Source organism: Thyridium curvatum (genome assembly GCF_004353045.1).
Source record: "Thyridium curvatum strain D216 chromosome Unknown NODE_1_length_1224711_cov_81.814160, whole genome shotgun sequence".
In the NCBI taxonomy this organism is placed as follows: Eukaryota; Fungi; Ascomycota; class Sordariomycetes; order Thyridiales; family Thyridiaceae; genus Thyridium; species Thyridium curvatum.
Window position 1 is genome coordinate 850,722 of NW_022156756.1, and position 21,727 is coordinate 872,448.

At 59.4% G+C, this 21,727-nt stretch overlaps 10 protein-coding genes across 10 annotated transcripts; 4 read left to right on the forward strand and 6 right to left on the reverse strand.

Annotated features, from left to right (window-relative positions):
- Positions 1 to 1,051: 1,051 nt before the first annotated feature.
- Positions 1,052 to 3,263, reverse strand: E0L32_000266 (uncharacterized protein; the record flags this gene model as incomplete). The annotated part of the gene is made up of 2 exons (XM_031136873.1): positions 1,052 to 3,152; positions 3,229 to 3,263. The coding sequence occupies 2 exons, from the start codon at positions 3,261 to 3,263 to the stop codon at positions 1,052 to 1,054; spliced, it is 2,136 nt and encodes a 711-aa protein (XP_030997643.1).
- A 1,403-nt stretch (positions 3,264 to 4,666) lies between these two features.
- On the forward strand, positions 4,667 to 5,922 carry E0L32_000267 (uncharacterized protein; the record flags this gene model as incomplete). Its single annotated transcript, XM_031136884.1, has 2 exons — positions 4,667 to 5,211; positions 5,283 to 5,922. The coding sequence occupies 2 exons, from the start codon at positions 4,667 to 4,669 to the stop codon at positions 5,920 to 5,922; spliced, it is 1,185 nt and encodes a 394-aa protein (XP_030997644.1).
- Positions 5,923 to 6,713: 791 nt separating this feature from the next.
- On the forward strand, positions 6,714 to 9,294 carry E0L32_000268 (uncharacterized protein; the record flags this gene model as incomplete). Its single annotated transcript, XM_031136895.1, has 2 exons — positions 6,714 to 8,967; positions 9,110 to 9,294. 2 exons carry the CDS (start codon positions 6,714 to 6,716, stop codon positions 9,292 to 9,294), a joined length of 2,439 nt encoding a protein of 812 aa, XP_030997645.1.
- A 597-nt stretch (positions 9,295 to 9,891) lies between these two features.
- E0L32_000269 (uncharacterized protein) lies at positions 9,892 to 11,038 on the reverse strand (the record flags this gene model as incomplete). The annotated part of the gene is made up of 2 exons (XM_031136907.1): positions 9,892 to 10,565; positions 10,663 to 11,038. The coding sequence occupies 2 exons, from the start codon at positions 11,036 to 11,038 to the stop codon at positions 9,892 to 9,894; spliced, it is 1,050 nt and encodes a 349-aa protein (XP_030997646.1).
- A 1,606-nt stretch (positions 11,039 to 12,644) lies between these two features.
- Positions 12,645 to 14,364, reverse strand: E0L32_000270 (uncharacterized protein; the record flags this gene model as incomplete). Its single annotated transcript, XM_031136918.1, has 3 exons — positions 12,645 to 13,509; positions 13,575 to 13,793; positions 13,859 to 14,364. 3 exons carry the CDS (start codon positions 14,362 to 14,364, stop codon positions 12,645 to 12,647), a joined length of 1,590 nt encoding a protein of 529 aa, XP_030997647.1.
- Positions 14,365 to 15,432: 1,068 nt separating this feature from the next.
- On the forward strand, positions 15,433 to 16,872 carry E0L32_000271 (uncharacterized protein; the record flags this gene model as incomplete). Its single annotated transcript, XM_031136929.1, has 2 exons — positions 15,433 to 15,652; positions 15,713 to 16,872. The coding sequence occupies 2 exons, from the start codon at positions 15,433 to 15,435 to the stop codon at positions 16,870 to 16,872; spliced, it is 1,380 nt and encodes a 459-aa protein (XP_030997648.1).
- A 402-nt stretch (positions 16,873 to 17,274) lies between these two features.
- Positions 17,275 to 17,955, reverse strand: E0L32_000272 (uncharacterized protein; the record flags this gene model as incomplete). Its single annotated transcript, XM_031136940.1, has 2 exons — positions 17,275 to 17,657; positions 17,766 to 17,955. 2 exons carry the CDS (start codon positions 17,953 to 17,955, stop codon positions 17,275 to 17,277), a joined length of 573 nt encoding a protein of 190 aa, XP_030997649.1.
- A 642-nt stretch (positions 17,956 to 18,597) lies between these two features.
- On the reverse strand, positions 18,598 to 19,290 carry E0L32_000273 (uncharacterized protein; the record flags this gene model as incomplete). The annotated part of the gene is made up of 1 exon (XM_031136951.1): positions 18,598 to 19,290. The coding sequence occupies one exon, from the start codon at positions 19,288 to 19,290 to the stop codon at positions 18,598 to 18,600; it is 693 nt and encodes a 230-aa protein (XP_030997650.1).
- Positions 19,291 to 19,671: 381 nt separating this feature from the next.
- Positions 19,672 to 20,685, forward strand: E0L32_000274 (uncharacterized protein; the record flags this gene model as incomplete). The annotated part of the gene is made up of 3 exons (XM_031136962.1): positions 19,672 to 19,806; positions 19,872 to 19,996; positions 20,085 to 20,685. 3 exons carry the CDS (start codon positions 19,672 to 19,674, stop codon positions 20,683 to 20,685), a joined length of 861 nt encoding a protein of 286 aa, XP_030997651.1.
- Positions 20,686 to 20,852: 167 nt separating this feature from the next.
- On the reverse strand, positions 20,853 to 21,539 carry E0L32_000275 (uncharacterized protein; the record flags this gene model as incomplete). Its single annotated transcript, XM_031136973.1, has 2 exons — positions 20,853 to 21,272; positions 21,342 to 21,539. The coding sequence occupies 2 exons, from the start codon at positions 21,537 to 21,539 to the stop codon at positions 20,853 to 20,855; spliced, it is 618 nt and encodes a 205-aa protein (XP_030997652.1).
- Positions 21,540 to 21,727: the final 188 nt, after the last annotated feature.

Below are 21,727 nucleotides of genomic sequence, written 5' to 3' on the forward strand. Positions count from 1 at the left end.
TTGATGTCGAGCGGCCTGGTTCCGAAATTCGGCTTGCCCGGAACTCCAGAGCAAGAGACCAGCCCCCTGATTGGGCGTCCGGTTTAACGTGTGTCCCATGAGATTGCTTCTTCTTGCGAGTGACAGATCGGACTCTGTCATGCGAGCCTTGAGTCCGAGATTTCAGGTGTCTGAATTTCCGCTGATCGATGCAGGTGAGGTCTGCTGACCATTGACAGCCCGGCATCCCTTCATCGATAAAAATACAAATCAGATTCTGAGATAGACTCGAGCTTTTCGACTTTGAGCTGGTTCTATCACATAACGAGTGCTCTGTGTGGATCCACTGCTCCAAGGCCTCACATCCTCCCATGTCGTGTATCTATCTCTCCTCACACTCTATCATCCTGATTGATGCTATTGTCAAAGGCAATAGAGAAGGTTGAGAGGTAAAAGACAACAGCAAAGTCAAGAACTATCCCGCTACTTGCCGCTGGTTATTCAACTGCCTAAAGGAGTGAATTCTGTTCCAAAGTCGTTTGGGGCTCAGTTGTTGATGACGCAATATGGAGGAGGTCAAGTGTGCTCGGCTCACTCCGGTTCAGATAGTGGTCTGAGAAAGCTGGATGTTGCTCGCCCGTCACTTGGCAATGGGTAGTGAGTGAGTGTTGGCGGCCTGCAGAAGTAGCCAGAAATTTGACCATCAACATGCCATCATATTCCTCTACCAGTCAAATTACTGTGAGGTGAGAATATCCCGCACAGAGTACAAAAGGGGTATGTTACAACAAAGTGAGAAGAGCTGCCCATCCATTCCAGCCAAAGAACCGCGCTATTATCCCATTGAGCATCCTTTTTGCTTCAACTTGACCGATTAAGACCTCAAGACATTTGCCCGCCTTGCACATCTGTCACATTCAAACTGCCCAATAGCGCGATATAACTTTTCAGAACGCTGCAAAATAGATAAAGAAAATAAAAGGGGGAGAGAAACAAGTCCCTGGTGTAAAGCATGGATGAAGAAAGTCGGATGAACACGCTCACCAACACGACCTATCAGAGACGCTGCTTCTTAAGTCCGCTCGTTGACCGTCCACCGGCGCTTCGACGAGCTGATGGTCCTGTGATGCGCAAGATCCACCGGCCGCACCGGCCGGGCCTGCTGGCCCCAGAGCCCAGTGGGCAGCTGGCTCAACTGGGAGATGGTGTCGCCCTTCTCAGCCTCGTCGACGCCGGGCGTCGGCGGTTGGGCCGGCACAAGCGGCTCCTCAGCAGTCGCAGGCCCGTTCTTCTCCGTCGCCTTGGGATCGGCGGTCTCGTGCTGCAGGTGCGACGAGGTGTACTTGCCGTCGTCGCCAAAGTTCAGGACCATGTCTGGCTCGCTCTCGTCCTCAAACGCCTCCTCGGCCTTCCTCGCAGCAGCAGGAGACCAGAGGCCGATGGAGGGCGTGCGCGACAGGCCGGTCGGGTTGGTGAAGGACGTGACGCCGCTCCCAACTGTGATGCCGCCGACAGCGTGGTTCCCAGAGGAGTGCCCCGAAGCCCGTCTGTAGTCGCTGAAGGCTGCGTTGGCAGAGGAGCTCCTACTCCCTCCCGCCTCGATGTAGGGGCTGCCGAGCGGCGACGAGAAGGAGCCTGAGTAGCGCCCCCGGATGCCGCCCATCGCGTTGGCCATGCTAGAGGAGCGAGATGCCGTCGGAGTCGGCGCGTTGGACCGGACGTGGTCCGTGTTGGCAAACATCTTCAGGTCGTAGATCTTGTGCACGGGACTGGCGCCATGCTTCTCGCTAGGGAGGACGAGAACATCGGCATGGCTGCCGTTCAGTCCGTTCCCCGCGGCCGGCTTGCGCACAGCCATCGTCAGGGAGCAGAGGCCGACGTCCATGAGGACCGGCTGGTGAGTGATGCCTCCAATGAGCGCATTGCATCCCGCGCCGTGGGAGACGAGGATGACGACGTTCTCAGCATCCTCATCTTCGGGCTCTTCGACCTCGGGGTCCGCTTTGCCCGGCTGCGACCCATTCGTAGAGGACCTGGCGAGCCTGGTCACCATCTTGTAGGGCTTCTCGGCGTCCGAGTACCACTCGACCATCTTCTGGAGGCCATGGCGGAACCTCTTGTGCATCGAAGTCCACTCCTCGCCGTATTCGCCGCCGTCGCCCCAGTCGTACGGGGCGCGCATCGAGTCCCACTGGTAATCGACCTGCACACAAGCGTCCCTTGCATGTGCGACGTAGCCTGCAGGTATCGGTGCCTTGGACGACACTGCAAATGTGGGGGTCGGTGCGACGTAGGCATTGCCCTCAACAGCCGGCATGGGCACCAGGCGTCCGGGCCGGTGGTGATGGCTTCCCACGCTACCGCTCCTGGGCAGGGAAGTGGCCATGCCCGACAGGCTGTCGAGGCCGGACAGGGGAGGCAGGTCTTCGGCTGCAGGCGGCGTGGCCACAGGGCTTGCCCGAGGGCTCGAGTTCCACAGGTGGCCGTGGTTATGCGCCGCATGGTTCTGGTTCCGGTGGTGGTGCTGCGCATGGTTCTGATGGAGCTGGAAGTGGGGGTAGCTGTTGTAGTTCTCGCGGCGCAGGAGCTCGGCCTTGGCGCTGGCGATCATCATGACGGAGCCCGGAGGAGGCGTGATGAGCTCGAAGTAGCTCGGCGAGAGCCATTCTCCGAGGAAGGCGTCCAGGCGCAGCACTATCTTGGGGATCTCCTTGCTTTCCGCCTTGGCTTCGTCGTCAGTGGCAGGGCTGGGAACGGGCCGAAGGGGTTGCCGCGTGTCGATGGAGATGGCAGGACGGGGTGCAGGGCTGATGCCGGGAGACGGTAGAGGGCTCGAGGGTTGCGATGTGCGGGGCGAGTACCCGCCGATGAGCGGGCTCTGCAAGGGCGCAGGGTCGGAAGCGAGGCCGGCACTTATGCCGACAGAGGTCTGGACGCATCGAAGGAACGGGGAGCTGTGGATGATGACCCTGAATTTCCGTCCGCCCTTGGGTTTCGCGCCGGGGGATGCGCTCGGTCGATCGTCGTCGAGCAGTCTCTCCCTCAGTATCTCGCCTATCCTCAAGCCCAAGGCTCGAGACTGTGTCCATCCGCTATAGGTCAGGGGAGGATCGTAGGGGGTCGGAGAAGACAGGTGCCATTGCTTGTCGGCGGCGTCGAGTCTGTTGCCGTGCCTGGGGGAGAGTTAGCTGGTGTGTAAGAGGAGAGGAGCAAGTTCTGAGAGTGAGAGAGCGAGAGAGCGAGGCATACCTGACGACAAAGATGTACGCAGGAGGGCGGCCCATGTTGGCGAGCCGAAGCTGCGTTCAGGAGGACCAAATGGAACGATGCAGTTTCGGAGGTGGGAGAGTCCGTGCAGGAGGGAGGGTGGTGGGTGTTGGAGTCAAGCTCGCCTTTTGTCTCCCTCCGTAGCAGAGGATGGCAGATCGCGACAATACCTCAGTCTCGGGGGGAGGAAGGGTTCAGAGAAAAAGCTTCTGGGATCGGCGGGCTTGTGATGAAATCCGGAGCTAGTTATTGGGTTGGATCCTGCGCTTGCTTGCTCGCTTTGGAGGCGCCGGCTGTGGAACGGCAGCACGGAGATGTCGTGGGGGTGTAGCAGACAGCCTGTGCTCAAGCAGGGGTTTGTGATTGGAGTGGCAGACGAGACAGACAAACGGGGAGGAGGATTTGTCAGGCGGTTCACGTTCTTCCAGGCCGGGTTCAGGTGACGTGACGGAGAAGGGGGAAACAGCAGAGACACGGGCGGCTGGGGAGAGGAGTCATCGTCGGACCAAGGTTTGCGAGAAATTCGGCAGCACGCAGAGTCATTTCCGGCCCCGAAAAAGTTCACGATGCCAGAGTCGATGCTAATGAGGCGCGGTGCGGTAGGTACTGCGTCGGCGCAGTACAAGTAGTTAGCTGCGCTATCGTCTGGGCGCGCCAGAACGGCATTCGCTCAGGGAGGGGCAGCATCGATGGAGGTTCGGGCCAAGACCATCATCCACTATCCACGGGGTCCATTGAAGAACCTTGGAACCCATAGAAAGGGAAAAACCCACCAACTCGAGGCTGTTTCTGGCGCAGAGCTGGGCCCATTTGGCGTCACCAGCGGAGCTTCCTCTTGTGTTTCTGGCCCCGAATGGCGCGGAACCAGCAGGACCAGGCGCAGTCCTCGCAGGCTGGCGCGCGGCATGTGATGCTGGCCTGTGCTCTCTACCTAGGTAACTAACTACCTAGGTATTTGCTTGCGTTTTACCGCATTCGGGCGCATATTCCAGGCCTGCTTGTGCTCACCGCCCGCCTGGACCGCCCTGAAACTATGGGACGTATCCCCCCGAAGTGGCACCCCTGTCAACCCTCGAAGTGTGACCTTGGGACCTTTTTTAGCGCCCCCCGTCACTGGAGAGCACATGATAGGTAAAGGTAAGCCAAGCTGCAAGCTGGAGATAGACTTAGGTACTCCGTAAAGTAATCTTATCAAATCAAGTCACCGCGGAACCGCACCCATTACAAATCCGTATTGTGATCCCTGGTGTACAAGCACACGGTACGTGGCGGATTGTCAAACTGGCGACAGCTGTGCTTGTAGCTCCCATCACATGCAACAGACATCGCATACTGCAGCGCGCATTGCGGTTGCTATTGTTCTTGTTGTTGTTGCTTTTCCTACCCTTTTCCTTTGCACAGGCGATTCGCTTTTCCGGCCATGAAGATCCCGCACCTGGGACGGCTGCCGGCGCTGCTGGTGGCCTCGCTGCTCGCCATCGCGACCCCCCTGGCCGCCGCCGAGCACACCAGCAACTGGGCCGTCCTGGTCTGCACCTCGCGCTTCTGGTTCAACTATCGCCATCTCGCCAATGCCCTCTCGATATACCGCACCGTGAAGCGGCTGGGCATCCCCGACTCGCAGATCATCCTCATGCTGCCCGACGACATGGCCTGCAACCCGCGCAACGCCTTCCCGGGCACCGTCTACTCCAACGCCGACCGCGCCGTCGACCTGTACGGCGACAACATCGAGGTCGACTACAGAGGTTACGAGGTGACGGTGGAGAACTTCATCCGCCTGCTCACCGACCGCGTCGGGGACGAGATGCCCCGCAGCAAGAGGCTGCTGACCGACGACCGCAGCAACATCCTGGTCTACATGACTGGCCACGGCGGCAACGAGTTCCTGAAGTTCCAGGATGCCGAGGAGATTGGCGCCTTTGATCTCGCCGATGCCTTTGAGCAGATGTGGGAGAAGAAGAGGTAAGCTTGGACGCCGAACCGAAAGCACCGCCGCATCCCCCTGATCTAACATCCCCCCCTTCCCTGGCCAGATACCACGAGATTCTTTTCATGATCGATACCTGCCAAGCCAACACCATGTACACCAAGCTCTACTCTCCCAACATCATCGCCACCGGCTCCTCGGAGCTCGACCAGTCGTCCTACTCGCACCACGCCGACAACGATGTCGGCGTCGCCGTCATCGATCGTTACACCTACTACAACCTCGAGTTCCTCGAGACCCAGGTCCAGGACCTGAGCAGCAAGAAGACTGTCGGCGACCTGTTCGACAGCTACGACTACGAGAAGATCCACTCTCACGCCGGCGTCCGCTATGACCTCTTCCGGGGAGGCGCCGAGGCAGCCCGCAGCCGTCGCATCACCGATTTCTTCGGCAACGTCCAGAATGTCGAGGTCGACGGCGCCAAGAACGCGACCCTGGAGGAGGACCTGCTCGCGCTGAGCAAGAAGATCGCTGCCCTGAGGCAGAGGGCCGAGGAGGCCGAGGCTGCCGCCAAGAACGCGACGGCCGCGGATCAGGGCAAGAAACCCGCGCACAAGAAGATCCAGTTCGCCAAGCCGTTGACGGATGACAACTGGTGGACGAGGAAAGTGGCCGGTGCCACTGCTGTCGCAGGGTGCGCCCTGCTCTGGGGCGTGGGAGCTTATTTCGAGTCTATTCGAAAGTAGGAAGGGAGTCGACGAGATCCAAGGCGGCGAAATCATGCAATTGCTGTAAAAAGTAGAGATGTTATCTGCAATGATGTATAGGTATAGGGGTCTGGCGTTTTCAAAGGATGCATTTGTAAAAAGAACAGGTTGCTTTCGTCCCTCTTGAGGACTTGGCCTAGGCTTTCATTCAACAAAATCAAGATTCTTAAATTGAAAATTAGTATGCTTTACGGTGCACAATCCATGTTTAAGCTTTGCCTGACTGCAGAAGTCAAATGCGATCTTGAAAGTGAGTTCAGATTGGTGATCGGGTTGATTGTGTGGGCGCTCCAGAGCTCAAAGCGTAGACTCATCCTGAGCTTTTCGACTAACATTCCAAACTCCAACCACAATCAAAGCCGTCAACCACGACACATCCCACAGACCATCGTGCTGTGCGCGGCTCACGCCCCCATCCATGCTTCAGTAGCTGAAACCTTTATTTTTTGTCTGCCCTCGCAGATGCGGTTCTTGACTTATCATGAAGCGCCTTCAGGTCTGTTCGTCCGTTCTACCAAGTCTCCTTACTCCTCATCAAGCAAAACGGCCTCCAAGGATGAAGGGCGAGTGCCCATCCTTCACACAACGAATGCGAGAATGGCAAGAGAACGTGCTTCAGACAGAAACGTGCTAGGCTTCTTGTCGCAGAGACGCATAAATTCTATTCTCAAAGCTATTCCTTTCTTCTTACTCCTTCGCCCTCGAGATCCCTCCCAGTCCAGAGAGACCCCCTCGAGAGCCTCACTTTTCGGTTCACTTCCCCCACCACAATGGAGACCACCGCTGACTCGAAACCCGAGGAGAAGCCCTTGCCTCTCAAGGGCATCAACCTCAACACCTCGCCCGTCACGAAGCGCGCGCTGGCATGGTCCTGCGACGCCGAGCTCGCCGTCGCGGCCGACGACTCGATCCACCTCTTCGTCCCGCTGTTCCCCACCGCGGAGGCCGAGGACGACGACTGGCCGCAGGCGGCCAAGCTCGAGGAGGATGGTGACGACGATGGCCACGACGGAGCCGACGGCAGCGGCGGCTTCCGCTCCGCGCAGGTCGCCATGGAGGTCGCCAGGCGCAGCCAGTACTCGTCCGGCATGCGCCACTTCTCCGTGTCCCACCCGCCCCTCGACGTGCGCGTCAACCGCCGCCTGTGGGAGGCGCAGGGCCTCGACTTCCCCTACGGCGACCTCCCGGAGGACGAGGAGGGGGGCGACGGCCGCGGCGAGGATAGCGCCAACTCGGGCTACAAGCTGCCCACCGGCGCCGGCAGCGGCCCCTTCAGCTCGGCGGCCACCACCCTCAACCACGTCGTCGCCCTCGAGTGGTCGCCCTCGGGCGTCGGCCGCAACAGGCGACCCATCCTGGCCGTGCTGACTTCCTCCGGCACCCTGGCCATGTACGGCGAAGGCCCGGCCACGTCCGCCAACCGCCGCAAGGGCGGCGGCGCGGGCCACGACGCGTCGACGTGGGAGGTCCTCTGGGCCGTCGGCGAGCGGTTCGTGGTCCCGCCGCAGCAGGAGTATGCAGAGGCCATCATCTCGTTTGCCTGGGCCAAGGAGGTCAGCCCTCGGGGCGCGCTGCTTGTGTACGCCAACGACCAGGGAGAGCACGTCTTCCTCACCGTCCGGAGCGACTTTGAGGTGATTGAGGGCACCATGAAGGAGGTGGCGACCTGGACGGTGCGCGAGGTCGCACGGGTTACGTTCAAGGGTCCGCATCCCGACCTCTCCATCATGGATTTCGACTACGTCCCCTTCGGCACCAACTTTGGCCTGCGCTGGACCCCCTGGCTCAAGAAGGATGGAACCAGCATTGCTATCCTGTCTCATATGGAGCGAGGCTACGTTGGCTTCCGGAAGGTCGTCGTCAAGCATGATGATAGCGATGGTCTCATCGTCGAGATTGCCGAGGAGGACGCCGACGGAATATGCCTGTACCTCGGCGTAGACGCATTCCTCGAGTGGGAGGACACGGTAGGTTCCCTTCCCACATATGATACCCTCCCTCCCAAAAGGATACAAGCTCCTAACAAACCCACCGCACAGATCCTCACCGTCGACGGCAAGCAAATCTGCCGCGGCGTAATCGCCACGCCGAACCAGCCCCGGATCTTCGAGGCCGTCCTCGCCGGCGGTGGCGACACCCCGGACAAGATCCGGCCGCACGACCAGCACAAGTGCAACACCATCTACCCGTCCCCAGACGGCATGCACACCAACCCGATCCAGAGCATCGTCCTCCGCCCCGTCGACACCACGGCCCCCTACCCGACCCCGCTCTACACGCTCGTGCGCCTCGCCGCCACGGCCACGAACCCGGACTGGTACGAGGCCAACGCGCCGGCGGGCGACGACGGCCAGCCGGCCCCGCGCCCGCAGTGGGCCGTCGAGATCGGCGACAAGATCAACATCGCCCTGCCCGCGGCGTTCGCCTCGCGCGCCGGCACCGACGGCCTCGACGACACGGACGACGACGAGGAGGACCTCGACACCGAAGTCGACGACGACGACGACGAGCAGCTCGACGCGGCCGACTCGCCCGACGTCTTCATCAACCGCTACCGGCTGTGGGGCCTCGTCGCCTCCCCCGGCGGTGGCTCGACCGCGGCCATGGGCACCGTGCAGTCGGCCCTCAAGCCCGACCGCGGCGGCTGGTACCACACGCGCAGCCGCCTCATGTTCGGCTGGGTCGACAACAACAGCAACAAGTCCAAGTCGACCACCGCCGCGGTCGCCGCCTCCTGGCGGCCGGGCCTGTCGACCGAGGCGCGCATGTGGGAGTGGATGTACGGCGGCGGGCCCGAGGTGCAGGGCGTGACGGCGACGGCCGGCTCCGGCAGCCCCGCCCTGCCGCAGGAGGAGGCCGAGGTCGCCGAGGCGGCGCGCGTCAAGGCCGTCGCGCACGCGTACTTTGCCGGCGCCGCGGCCGCGCAGCGGTGCCAGATCTGCGAGGGCGGCGGCGACGTCGACGACGCGCCGCCGCTGCGGGCCGAGGGCGCGCAGACCGTCTGCGACGAGGGCCACGTCTTTGGTGAGTTCTATTCTACTATACGCCCTTTTTTTTTTACATTTTTCGGTTTCTTTGGTGTGGTTGGTTGTGCCAGTTTCCTGCAAGGGGAAGAAGAAGAAGGAGGAGGGAGGGGAAAAGTGTAACTGATCGATGTTTGTCTTAGATACCTGCACTGTCAGCGGCATGGCCATCCAGGCGCCGGGTATCTCCCGGGCCTGCGGCGTCTGCGGCCTGCGGTCGCTCCGGATGCCCGAGCTGATCAAGATGCTGCCCGAGCAGGCGGAGGACATCCGTCGCGACGTCTCGGGCGAGACCTGCGGTGGATGTGGCGGAAAGTTCCTCGACTGAAGCTGTTCTTAGGAAGGGCCTGATGATGACGAACCGTGTACGATACTAATCCTGCCTATTTCTTGTTCACTGTACTATGATGAGGCCTACCTATCCGGAACGAGGACATTCAGGCAAACCCAAAAAAGAAGGAGTTAGGCGTTAGGCAATGGCAATGGCAATGATCCAGATGGCGAGTCTATTTCCCACGCGGTCTATGGCAGCTTTTCCTTTCTGAACGAGATTGCGCGACAAGGCATGTATGAATAAAAAAAAAACAATAAATAATGCAGAATCATCCGTTTTCGCCTGGCGAACAATACTTGATGCTCTTCCGGATGGAGAAAATCTGCAAGCAAAATCCAGACCTCCCAATCCTGAAAATGTTTGAGCAGCAGCAGCCTCCCCCGTTTGTCATGTGCTCCGATGCCCTAGATCCACGGCGCGACCTGAAACGACCACCACCACCACTCATCACCATCGCAGCCCTTGGCGGACTTCACACACGGGAAATCCCCCTTCATCCTCGACACGACCCCGTAAACTATCAGCAACTAAAATACACACACACACACACACAAACCTCCTCTTCTAGATATCTCCCCCAACCTCTTTCAATCAACCAAAGGCCTTGTTCATAGCCTGGTGCGCCAGCTCGACGCCGAGGAAGGTCGCCGCGTTGGCGGGCACGGCCCTGGCCAGCGCGGGGCCGAAGCCGGGGAAGAAGGCGCGCATGCCGCCCTTGCCGTAGAGCTCGCGCACGACGCCGCCGATGGTGACGTTGCCCTCGGCCGTCTGCAGGCGGCTCTTGACGGTGTCGACGGGGAAGACGGGGATCCACATGGCCACGCCGGCGGCGGCGCCCGCGCACGTCACGGCCGTCAGGCTCAGCTGGCCGCTGGGCTTGCCCGTCACGGGGTCGACGGGCGTGAGCCTGCGCTTGGCGTACTCGTAGGTCGCAAAGTAGGCGGCCGAGCCGGGCCCGTCGCGGGCGAGGGTGGCGGCCGAGCCGCGGAAGACGGAGCGGATGCCGCCCTCGCGGTAGAGGCTGCGGACGACGTCGAGCCCGCCCGAGTACTTGGGCTTCTGGCCCGGCTCGAGCTTGGCCTGGCCCTGGACCTGGAGGATGACCTTGACGCGCTCGAAGGGCGCGGTGATGGCGGTCATGGGGATGGCGGAGAAGAAGCCGGCGGCGGAGATCTGGCCGATGGTGAGGGACCCGTCGGGGGCCGGGGCCGAGACGGAGGAGACGATGGACTTGCCGAGGTCGTAGCCCCAGAAGGAGACGGCGACTGAGGAGAGAGAGAGGCCCGGCGGTGGTCAGCTTCCCCGAGGTCTTGTCTTTTTGTCTAGATTTGGAGGGGGGGGAAGTAGATGAAAAAAACTCACACATGGGCGTGACGCCGACCAAGGGCGCGCTGACACCGGCGTACAGACCCCTCCTCAGGCCGTCGCGCGCGACGCTCTTGCGCACGACGTCGAGGGCGGACGAGTAGACGCCCTTCTCGGCCGTCTGCAGGCGCACCTTGACCAGGTCGAAGGGGTGGCCGACGACGACGGCGCAGATGCCGCCGAAGCCTCCCGCGGCGAAGGAGCGCAGCTGCGCGAGGCCCGTCGACGCGGCGGCCTTGGCGTCGGCCTTGATCTCGTCCTTGCTCTCGGGGATGTGCGGCAGGTGGTCGGCGACCTTGTCCGGGAGCTTGTCGTGCAGGGTGCGGTTGATCGCGTGGCCCGCGGTCTCCGAGGGCGCGGACGAGGACGACATTGTGTAGGCTGGTTGGTGTGTGTGTGTGTGTGGTGTGATGGGAGAGAAAACAGTGATTTTTGGTGTCTCCGGACGGATCGTTCCCACGCTCGTACGGAGGTTCGTTGGAGAACAAGCTGGCTGGCGAGGACGAGTCTCGGCTCAGTGCGTCTTTGGCGTGCCTCTCAAGCTACTCCCTGCTGTCACGTCAAGCTGTTACGAGCACCAATGCGCCGGTCTTTCCAGAATGAAACCTCAAGGAGTCGTCTATCGCTCGTCGAGAGAAGAAGGGGTATTTTGCACCAGGGAAGACAGAAAAAGTGTCCTCGTGAGCCTGCGAACCCTGTAGACGTCACAAAAAATGGTGGTGGATGCGGTGACCCCCCCAGCCTCGGCACAATTTAGCCCTCGCGGGAGTTCTGCGACGAACGACGACGGGAAACGGGGAGCTGGTGTGGAGCAAATCTGGGTCAGCTCTCGCTTCGATGCTGGCTCGTGAAAGCGAAGGATTGTAAGACTTGTCCGCCGGTCTAGTTATTCCTTTCAGACCTGTGCAATTGGGGGAAGTTCCGGCCACACAAGATAGAGTAGAATCGAAGACGTGAAGCTGAAAGAAAGGATGGATGGATGGGAAGAGGTCAAAAAAATAAAAATAAAAATAAAAATTCCCCGCAACACACACATCTTTCTCCAAAAACCATAGCCATTTCCCCAATCCTCCAGTCTTGCGACCATTCCCAATCCTGACCATCCTCTATCCTTGTGCCGCTCGACAGCCGTTCCCGCACTGCCAGATGAGGCGCCTGCCTCGGTCGTTCGGCTGGGACAAGGTATTCCCCCGGCCTATTTCTCGGCAAGCCCACTAATAAGAACAGAAAAAAAGTGACGCAGCAGAACACAACCCCCCCTGTGCAAGCTCGCCCCGTTGGCCCCCAACCCCCACCAAAACGTGGGGTTACAGCGCTGGCTGCCCTCGGCTTGTGGCGCTAATCAGGCCCTGAACCTAGCCCACTCCCAGTCCCTCCCACTCGCGCGCTCTGCAACGGCTCGTTGCGATTGTCCCGGACAGGCGGATGGATGGACCAGTCGGAAATGGATGTCACTGGGCACAGGAGGGCACAGGCACACAAAGATGGTCGATCGTGCCATCAAATGTCATGCGTCGTTGCACGCGAGTGGGGATGGCCGCGCCTCATCTGGGCTGAATGTGAACGCTGTCGCTGGTGCTGTCACGCTGCACTGGGCGAAAGGAACATGCTCGATTAGGCCACACATCTGCAATTCCTACTTGGTTGGTATGCCACACATCGCATGCGATTTCCTCATTCTGCATGTCGCCAAGAGGTGATACATATTTCTGTGGTATTCCGTTAAACCCTCATCCCAACTCCGTGAGAGACTATGACTACACAAATACAACTACCCCCCTCCCCGCCCCCAATGGCGTTACTTAGTCTCAGGTAACTGTATGATGCTATGTCCAAGCCCTCGTCGTACTCCCAAGAAACAACCCCCCCGGTATATATAAATGCTGGTCCCAGTCTTTTATGCAAAAGGGTGACGAGAACCGCCATCCAAGAAGAGAACATCCCCAAGAAAAAAGTGACCTTTACACCATGTCGCCCGCCTAAAACGCCACACTCCTGGTTGCGCTGTGGCCCAGAGGACTGCGCCCGTTGCCACACCAGCATGTCGTGTCACCTTCCCTCTCAACCTGCAGCGTGATGTCAATGCCCTTGCCCGCAAGGTAGCTCCTCACGCGCTCCCTCACGTCGTCCATGTCGGCGCCGCGGATCGCAACCACGTGCATCATGCCCAACAGCTTGTCGTCCGCGCCGCCCCGGTCGTCCATCCACAGCTTCGGCACCGTGTAGCTGGCGACCCCGCGGATGCCCGTAATGCCCGACAGCGTGTCGCGCAGGTTGTACTCGAGCTGGTCCGGAATCGTGAGCAGTAACCGGCGCGCCGAAGACTTGACCAGAGGGATCGAAGAGCCCAGGATCAGCACCGCGATCAGGAATGATGCTAGGGGATCCCAGCCGGCCCACGACCAGAAATGAGTGAGGATAGTCGATACAATAACCGCTGCGCTGCCGAGCGTATCTGCGAGCACGTGCAGGTAGATCCCGTACATGTTTTCGTTGTCGTGGCAGTGCCCATGGCTGTGGCTGTGACCTGCATGGGGAAGCGCATGGTCGTGTCCGTGCTCATGAGAGTGTGCGTGGTCGTGGTCGTGGTCGTGGTCCTTGTCGTGATTGCAGCCCGAGTCGTGGTCATGCGAGTGGCCGTGGTCGTGAGCATGTCCGTGCGAGTGGCCATGCGAGTGGCCGCCGTGGTCGTGCCCGTGATGGTGGTGACCAAACGCAGCCATGCCGACAAGATTCACCAAAAGGCCCAACGTGCTGACAATGAACAGCTCGCCGAGCCGTTTCGTCTCGTGGCCCTCGATGATCCGCTCGAACGCCTCGAACATGATTTCGACGCTAATGAGTCTGCATGACGGTTAGCGACCGCAGAACCAACATGGGGGGTGCCGGTGGAAACGATAAAAACGTACACTAGGAAAATACCGTTGGCGAAGCCGCTCAAGGTCTCGACCTTCCCGAACCCGTACGGAAATCTCTCGCTGGGAGGCCACTTGCTTGCGACTGCCGCAAACAGTCCAACCCCCAACGCCACACAGTCGAAAAACATGTGCACACTATCGCTCAGCAAGCCAAGCGAGTCTGTGACATAGCCGTAAAACGCCTGAATCGTCATGAAGCCGAAGTTGAGACTATTGAAAATGTCCACATTAGCAAAGACGAACGCGATATCATGGATGTCTGGTATCACTCCTACCTCATAAAATAGAAAATCCTCCTAGAGTCCTTCTCGGTCATTATTGCGTGCAACAGCGGCCATTTGGCTGTGTAGTCGAGGAGAAAGCTGGTCACTGATGATCGCTGGATGGAGCTATGGTCATGGTCATGGGCATGGCTCTTGACAGCGAGCTGGGCCGGCGGCGAGTAGACCTTGTCAAACACGGCACTTGTAGGCGTTATCATAGGCTTTCCACCGGCTGAGATCGACTTTGTCCAGCCGTGTCCGGATGACAGAGGAGGTGGAAGGTTAGGACGGCCGCGCATGGGATGGTTCGAGTTGGCTCGGTACTGCGGGAGGTTGTGAGAATGGCCATGGCTATGCTCATCGCCGTGGCCGTGGTCGTGGCCGTGGTCATTACTATGATCGTGGTCGTGGTCGTGGTCGTGCGCGTGCCCGTTCTCGGCCGGAGTGCTGGGCTTCTCCGGTCGCAGAGACTTGCCGAGAGCACCGAAGGGTGGCGTCGAGTGCGAATGGACGTGCATGTGAGTGGTGTGCTGGTCGGCGTGCGAGTGTAGAACCCCCGCCGGGAGAGTGTACGAGGTCATGGTCTTTCGGCTGCCGTGGCTGTCGGTCGGAGTATGGTCGACAGCCCTACAGCTCGAATGCGGTCAGGGTCCTTATCATGGATGGTGATCAAGTATGCTTGGGAGGTTTCGTGGCTCGGGGGAGGTCGTTCCGTAAGCCCGTGGATATGGCTGTAGGTACCGCACAGTGAGTGGAAGGCACTGGCAAACGCTTGCTGGCAGTCGAGAATTGAGGGCTTGAAGATGATGCAATGGGGAATCCTCCGTCGATTTCCCCGCCGAAGGCTTGCTTGCCCGACTCGTGCTCGGATGAGTCGAAGGATTGGAGCTTCGATCTCCGCCTTAGCGTCACGGCTGCCCAAGAGACGGGAAAGCAACGCAGTCGAATTGGCTGCTATCTGAGGGGAATCAAAGAATGCCAGATCCGTACAACGGGAGGGGTGGTGGGAAGGAAAAATCAATTGACAGGTCGCAAGACCACAGCGGGCGGCGGAGATGGAGAGAGAGATAAGGACGACAATTGAGGCGTCAAGTGGAGGGCTCGCCGCATTCCATTGTTGACTGAACCTCCAGATGCGTTTTCCCCTTTCAGGATCTCCTGAGAGATGCAGTGTGGGGAATCCATGACCACGTTCCTGCCCGTTGCGCCCGGTGATTGGCGCCTTGGGGCGCTCTTTCCTTTTTCGACTCGCAATCCCAGTCGCAAGATTGCAGGCACTAAGAAGCGGTAGCACCTGCTTGGCAGGGCTTGGCGGGAGTAGCGGGTAATTTTGCCAGCCGTTGTGGAGGAGCTGCGACCTTATCGACGCCTGAACGAGTGCTGGGCGGATCCCTGCATGGCGTCCACAGGTGCGAGACACGACACTGAACACTGGACTGGCCTCAAGCTCGGTGTGTGAGAGCTTCACCTTTCTGATCAACGGTGGCACGTAGCTGTGCTACACCTCATCCCCCGTTTTTGTCCCGCATGTGAGAACGACATATGGTACCTGAGCCCAGGACACACCAGCGGAAAAGGCCAGCATCATGGAGAGGTCACATATCATCACCGCTGCCGTCTTGGTGTGGGTGCTCGACCTTGTCGTCCTGTTGCTCTTCTGGCCGAAGCGCTACACCAAAACTGCCAAAAGCAAGGTATCTGCCCAGGTCCTGGTCCTTGGCGACATTGGACGGAGCCCTCGCATGCAGTACCATGCCCTGAGCATTGCGAAGCATGGCGGTTCAGTCGAGCTCATCGGCTACAATGGTACACATCCACCACATATCTTTGAATTGGAAGACAAAATATAGCTAATCATCGCCGTAGAATCACCACCTCTTGCGGAACTTGTCCAACACACAAACGTGCGCATCTGGGGCTTGAGCGCACCGCCAAAGCTACTCCAGTCCAAGGCCGTCCCCTTCATCTTGACAGCCCCGTTCAAGGTGCTCTGGCAGATCTACGACCTCTGGATGGTCCTTTGCTACAAGACACCACCCTGCGAGTTCCTCATCGTCCAGAACCCGCCTTCCATCCCTACCCTCGCCATCGCGTTCCTCGTCAGCCTCGTTAGAAACCACCGTGTTGTGATTGACTGGCACAACTATGGCTGGACCATTCTTGCCGGTACCCGCGGACCGTCCCACCTCTTTGTACGGATCTCGAAGCTCTACGAATGTCTTTTTGCAAAAGCCGGCAACGAGAACATTGCCGTCACCAATGCCATGGCCCGCCAACTGCAGAAGCCGCCCTACGGCATCAAGAACCGGGTTGTCGCCATGCATGACAGACCGGCCACTATCTTCAGCCCCATGAGTAACTCATCTGAGCGTCTCAAGTTCCTCAGTCGCCTCCTCGAGAATGAGGCTATGGCTTCCACCATTGTCGACGGTAAGGCCAGGCTTATCGTCAGCAGTACTTCGTGGACTCCGGATGAGGACTTTGGCCTGCTACTCGATGCTCTGACCAAATATGCTGGTCAAACTGAGACATCCCAGGCTAAGGAAGCCGAGACTACACCCCTGCTAGCCATCATCACTGGCAAAGGCCCCCAGAAGGCCATGTACGAGGACAAGATCGCCCAGCTCACGCAAAAAGGCCTGCTGCCCGGCATCCGCATTCAGACCATGTTTCTCCCCTTTGAGGACTACGCCACCCTCCTGGCTTCCGCTGACCTCGGTGTGTGCCTGCACAAGTCCAGCTCTGGCGTTGACCTGCCCATGAAGGTGGTCGACATGTTTGGCGCGGGCTTGCCGGTGGCGGCCTACTCGGGGTACGAGAGCTTCTCGGAGCTGGTCAAGGAAGGCGAGAATGGATGCGGTTTCGAGACACCGGACGAGCTGTCAGCGACGCTGAGCCGCCTGCTGCAACCCTCTGGTGCCAAAGAGCTCAGTGTGCTCAAGAACGGCGCCGTGAAGGAGGGCAGTCGCCGTTGGGACGAGGAGTGGGATGCGGTTGTGGCCCCGATCCTCGGCATTTCTGCATGAGAGAAGCGATTTGGTGAAGTAACAGAAGATGGAATAGACACATTCAACGATACCCCCAGCATAAAAGTTTTTTTTTTCTTTTCAGTCAAAGTGGTCCTGTGCAGGAACAAATGCATCATGGTTAATACACCTATGTGAAATGAGACAAACGCCATTGTGCTGCGCCGCCATGCAAGAATAAAGAGAACCGCCTAGACTACTCTCATGAACGCCGCCCTCATCCAGTGCTGTTATGTTCCCATTCTCCGAGGCGAAACATGTTCCTCCGACGCCACTAATGGCTGTGAGCTCAGCGATCCGCAAGCCCCTGGTCAAACGCATCTCCATCTCCCCTGTCCTATCGTGGCCGCCCCTAGCAATCCACCCAGGGTGACAAATGCTCCCTCCTTCGCTCGGTCCCTCTTAGTCCTCGCCCAGGCTCTCGCGGACACACTTGCGCACCGCCTTACGGAAGTCCTTGTTCTTGCCCTCGCGCTCGTCGCGCAGCATGCGCGCCGCCTCGACGTTGGCGGGGCTCTCGTCGTTGGGGCTCGAGAAGAGGCTGATGACGGACAGCAGGATGGTCTCGGGCGTCTGGACGGGGCTCCAGCGCTCCGAGGCGGCCTCGTAGCCCCACTTGTCCTCCTCGGGCGGGTGCAGGATCGAGACGCACAGCAGGCCGTTGGGGTAGACGTTTGGGTGGAAGGGGATGGGGTCCTGGAAGGTCAGGCTCGGCGGCAGGAGGGGGTAGGTCGGCGGGAAGGACATGCGCGCGCGGAAGTTGCCTCCTGTTTTTTTGGGGGGAGCTGGTCAGTTATACCATTCATTCATTGCGTCAAGTGTAGAGAGAAGGGAGGGCCGGACAGGACAGGAGGGGAGGGGAGAAGGCGGGAAGGGGCTTGGAGAGAACTCACCGCCGTAGTACTTGACGTCGTCGCTAATCATGAGCATGACCTCCCACTCAAAGATGTTGGAGTCGTTGACAAGGCCGCACGAGATGCCGGGGATGTCCTTGTCGGTTTGCATCTGCTTGAGCTGCCGCTTAAGCAGGGCCGACGCGCCAGCCGCGGTGGCGGGGCTCGCGGTTCCGAGGCGTGATGCCATCGTGATCGGTTTGAGAAGTCGGTACTGTGGGCACGCGGCAGAAGGCGACGTGGTATGTCTGGAGGGGTACGAAAAGAAGAGATACCGGGTAAGTATATGCTAGAGTCTCGGCTTGAAAGGTAAGAGTGAAAATGTCCCAGAATATTTAAAGGTCGTCTGCACCCAAGCTGAAGAGGAAGTGAGCGGGAGGAGTGCTCATTAAGGTCCCTGCAAGTGCGAGTGGAGATCCCGCTATTTGTAGATGGCGGAGGTGGGGGGCGTTGTTAGAATGAACATCAGGAACTGCCATGATGTGCGAGCACAGGACCACCTACCACCCCTGTCGATTCACCATTGAGGGACAATGCGATCACGACACATGGAAGGGGGCATAAAGAGAGGAGCTTTGTTCTTACCTTTGATCTTTTGATCAAGGTTCTTCGGTTGGCCCATTGTCTTTCCACACCACGATGGTCATTCTCTATCTCGATTCCAGTAGGTCGAAGCTTTCAACCAGGTGCTCGTAGTTACTCGAGCTACCTAGAGAAGCCTTTCTGGTCCATATTCTTGGGTATCATGACTAAAAGGAGGCAAAAACGCCCAAAACGCCTACAGGCCCTTGTAACCATCTACCAGGCCGTGCCCAGGCCAATGCCTGCTCCATCATTTCTTCTTCGTCGAGCCAAACCCGCTGATGCCCATCATGGCCATCATGTCGTCCTCGTCGTGCTCGCCCTCTATCCTCACGTCCTCGCCGTAGTCCACCTTGGCCGCCTTCTCCTTCTCGGCGCGCTTGCGCTCCGCCAGCTCCCGCCTCTTCTCCCTGCGCGCCTCGCGCTCCTTGTCCTCCTCCTGGGCCCGGATCCGCAGCCGCTCGGCGAGGTCGACCGTCCTGTCCTCGCGCGCGGCCCGCACGCGCTCCCACGCCGCGTCGATGCGCGCCTCGACCTCGGCGAGCGTGGCGCGGCGCACCTCGCCCGTCTGGCCCACGGCGCGCAGGTGCTGCATGCTGTTCTGGTGCTCGACCCACTGCAGGTTGTCCTTGAAGGTCAGGTCGCAGGCCTCGCAGTAGAAGCCCGCGCCGCGCCCGCGCTTGCCCACGCCCGCGCCCGCGGGCACGAGCTGCACCTTGCCGACCTGCGCCGAGAGGTCGAGCGTCGCGGCGCGCGCCGACGTCAGCGACTCGGTGCCGTCGAGCGGCTTGTAGTACTTCTTGCCGGCCAGCTTGGCCTCGTACCGCGCCTTGGCCTCCTCGCGCTCCGCCTGCTCGCGCTCCTTGGCGCGCTGGGCGTACTCGTCCAGGTCCCGCGTCTTGCGGAACCCGGTGTCGCCCGCGGGCGTGCCGTAGGCGGACATGATGGGCTGCGGAGGTTCGATGAGGCCGAAAGATGTTCCGGTGTGGTTGATGCTCGAAGGGTGGATTTTGATAGGGCGTATCCAAAGAACGACGTTGTGTTCACGATCTCGTACCGCGATCTATTACACAAGACTTGAGCGTCAAGTAGAAGGCAATGCTTAAATAAAGAATAAGATTGCAGTGTCTAAAGTCTTCTAGTAAAGCTGGGTCTCTCACGTTTCCAGAAAAGTGATGCATGTCTGGTTGCTAGTTGGGGTCTTGATAGCGATAACGATAAAGATAGCGGGGATGCGAACCCAAGAAATTTTGTCGGGCATCCTGGATCGCATCGCGAGATTACCCCGCCAAGCAGTCGACAGCTCGCAGCCAGTCCAGACAAGATGTTGTACCTAGTCGGCCTCGGTCTCTCAGACGAGACCGATATCACCGTCAAGGGGCTCGAGGTGGTTAAGAAGGCCTCAAGGGTGTACCTCGAAGCCTATACCAGCATTCTCCTCGTCGATCAGGCTGTCCTCGTACGTACAAAGAGGAGAAGTTGCGACACGCTGGGGGGAAGGCCATTGTGCTAATACCCGGACAGGAGAAGTACTATGGCAGGTCTGTCACGATCGCCGACCGCGAGATGGTCGAGTCCAACAGCGATGAGATCCTCCGCGACGCCCAGACGGAAGACGTTGCCTTCCTAGTCGTCGGCGATCCCTTTGGGTACGTCCGTTCACTCCACCAGCCAGCACCCCTTGCAAGTAAATCCCAAGAGGAGTAAACTAACAGTGTGTCTTCCCAATTGCGACAGCGCAACGACACACACCGACATCGTCCTCCGCGCGCGCGAGCTCAAGATCCCCGTCCGCACCGTCCCCAACGCCTCCATCATGTCGGGCATCGGCGCCTGCGGCCTGCAGCTGTACAACTTTGGCCAGACCGTGTCCATGGTCTTCTTCACCGACAGCTGGCGCCCGGCGAGCTTCTACGACCGCGTCAAGGAGAACCGCGCCATCGGCCTGCACACCCTCGTGCTGCTCGACATCAAGGTCAAGGAGCCCAACCTCGAGAGCATGGCGCGGGGGCGCATCGTCTACGAGCCGCCGCGGTACATGAGCGTGGGCACCTGCGCCCGGCAGATGCTCGAGGTGGAGGAGGACCGCAAGGAGGGCGCCTACGGGCCGGACAGCCTGGCCATCGGCGCGGCGAGGGTGGGCGGCAAGGAGGAGACGTTTGTGGCGGGGACGCTCAAGGAGCTGTGCGACGCCGACGACAAGCTGGGCCCGCCGCTGCACAGTCTGGTCCTGTTGGGCAACAGGACGCACGAGCTGGAGCACGACTTTGTGAGGGAATTTGCGATCGACAAGGACAACTGGGACAGGATATGGAAGGAGCAATACCACACGCAATAGAAAGAAGGGAGACTAATGATTTTACGGTTCCAATCCATTCTTCCTCGAATTACTAGAAAACGGCGTTGGCTATATTATACAAAAGAAATGGGAGAAACAGGTTGTTGCACCCCTCCTAGTACCGCCTCGGCATCAGCAGTCTCTGGCGACATCGACGGCGACGACTTCTAGTGGGAGGACCGCCACTGCTGAATCTCGGACTCGCTGACCTCGCGCAGCTTGTTGACCGAGGCGGGCTTGCCCGTGACGGCGCCCTGGGCGACCTCGACGGCGCGGCCGAGGATGTTCTTGCTGACGATGGAGTAGGTGGCCGTGTTGGCCTTGACGCGGATGACGCCGATGCGGGGGTCGTTCTCGCCGCCGTCGTGGACGCCGTCGCCCAGGTCGCCGAGCCAGGCCTTGAGCGAGGGGTTGTAGTGCTTCTTGACGAGGGCGCGGTCCGTGACGATGGAGGCCTCGCCCGAGACCGAGGCCCACTCCCCGGACACGTTGAGGAACGAGATGTTGGTGTGGGGGTCGCTCTTGAGCTCGTCCGTCTTGTGGGACTCTGTGTTTGTGTGGAAGAGGAGGTCGATACCGCCGGATTCCTGTGGGTGCTGGTGTTAGAGGGATTCGAGGACAATGTGCTTCTGCAGGGTCGTGTAGATGGTACGCACCTTTGCGGCCAGGGCCATGCATCGAGAGACGAGGCGACCGCTGCTCGAGTCTCTCGTGGTCATCATGCCAAACTTGCAGGACGAGATGAACTCGGTGAGGTCCTCGATCTTCTGGTCGAGCGTCACCTTCTCGTCGAGGTTGGCCGCCTTGTAGGGGTCGGCGGGCTTGTCGCCGGTCGACGTGTTGGAGAAAGACATGGTTGGTGTGTAAGTAACTGTGTAAGGAGCAGAGTAGAGCAGAACTCGAAGTTGTTATGAAGCTTTTGATAAAGTAAGCCTGTGCAATTGCTTCAATGGATATGATATGGTGTGTCTTGTGTCTACAAGTGATTATGGGAGATGAGGATGACGATGCGCTCTTATACGCAATTGAACAGCTCCAGTCC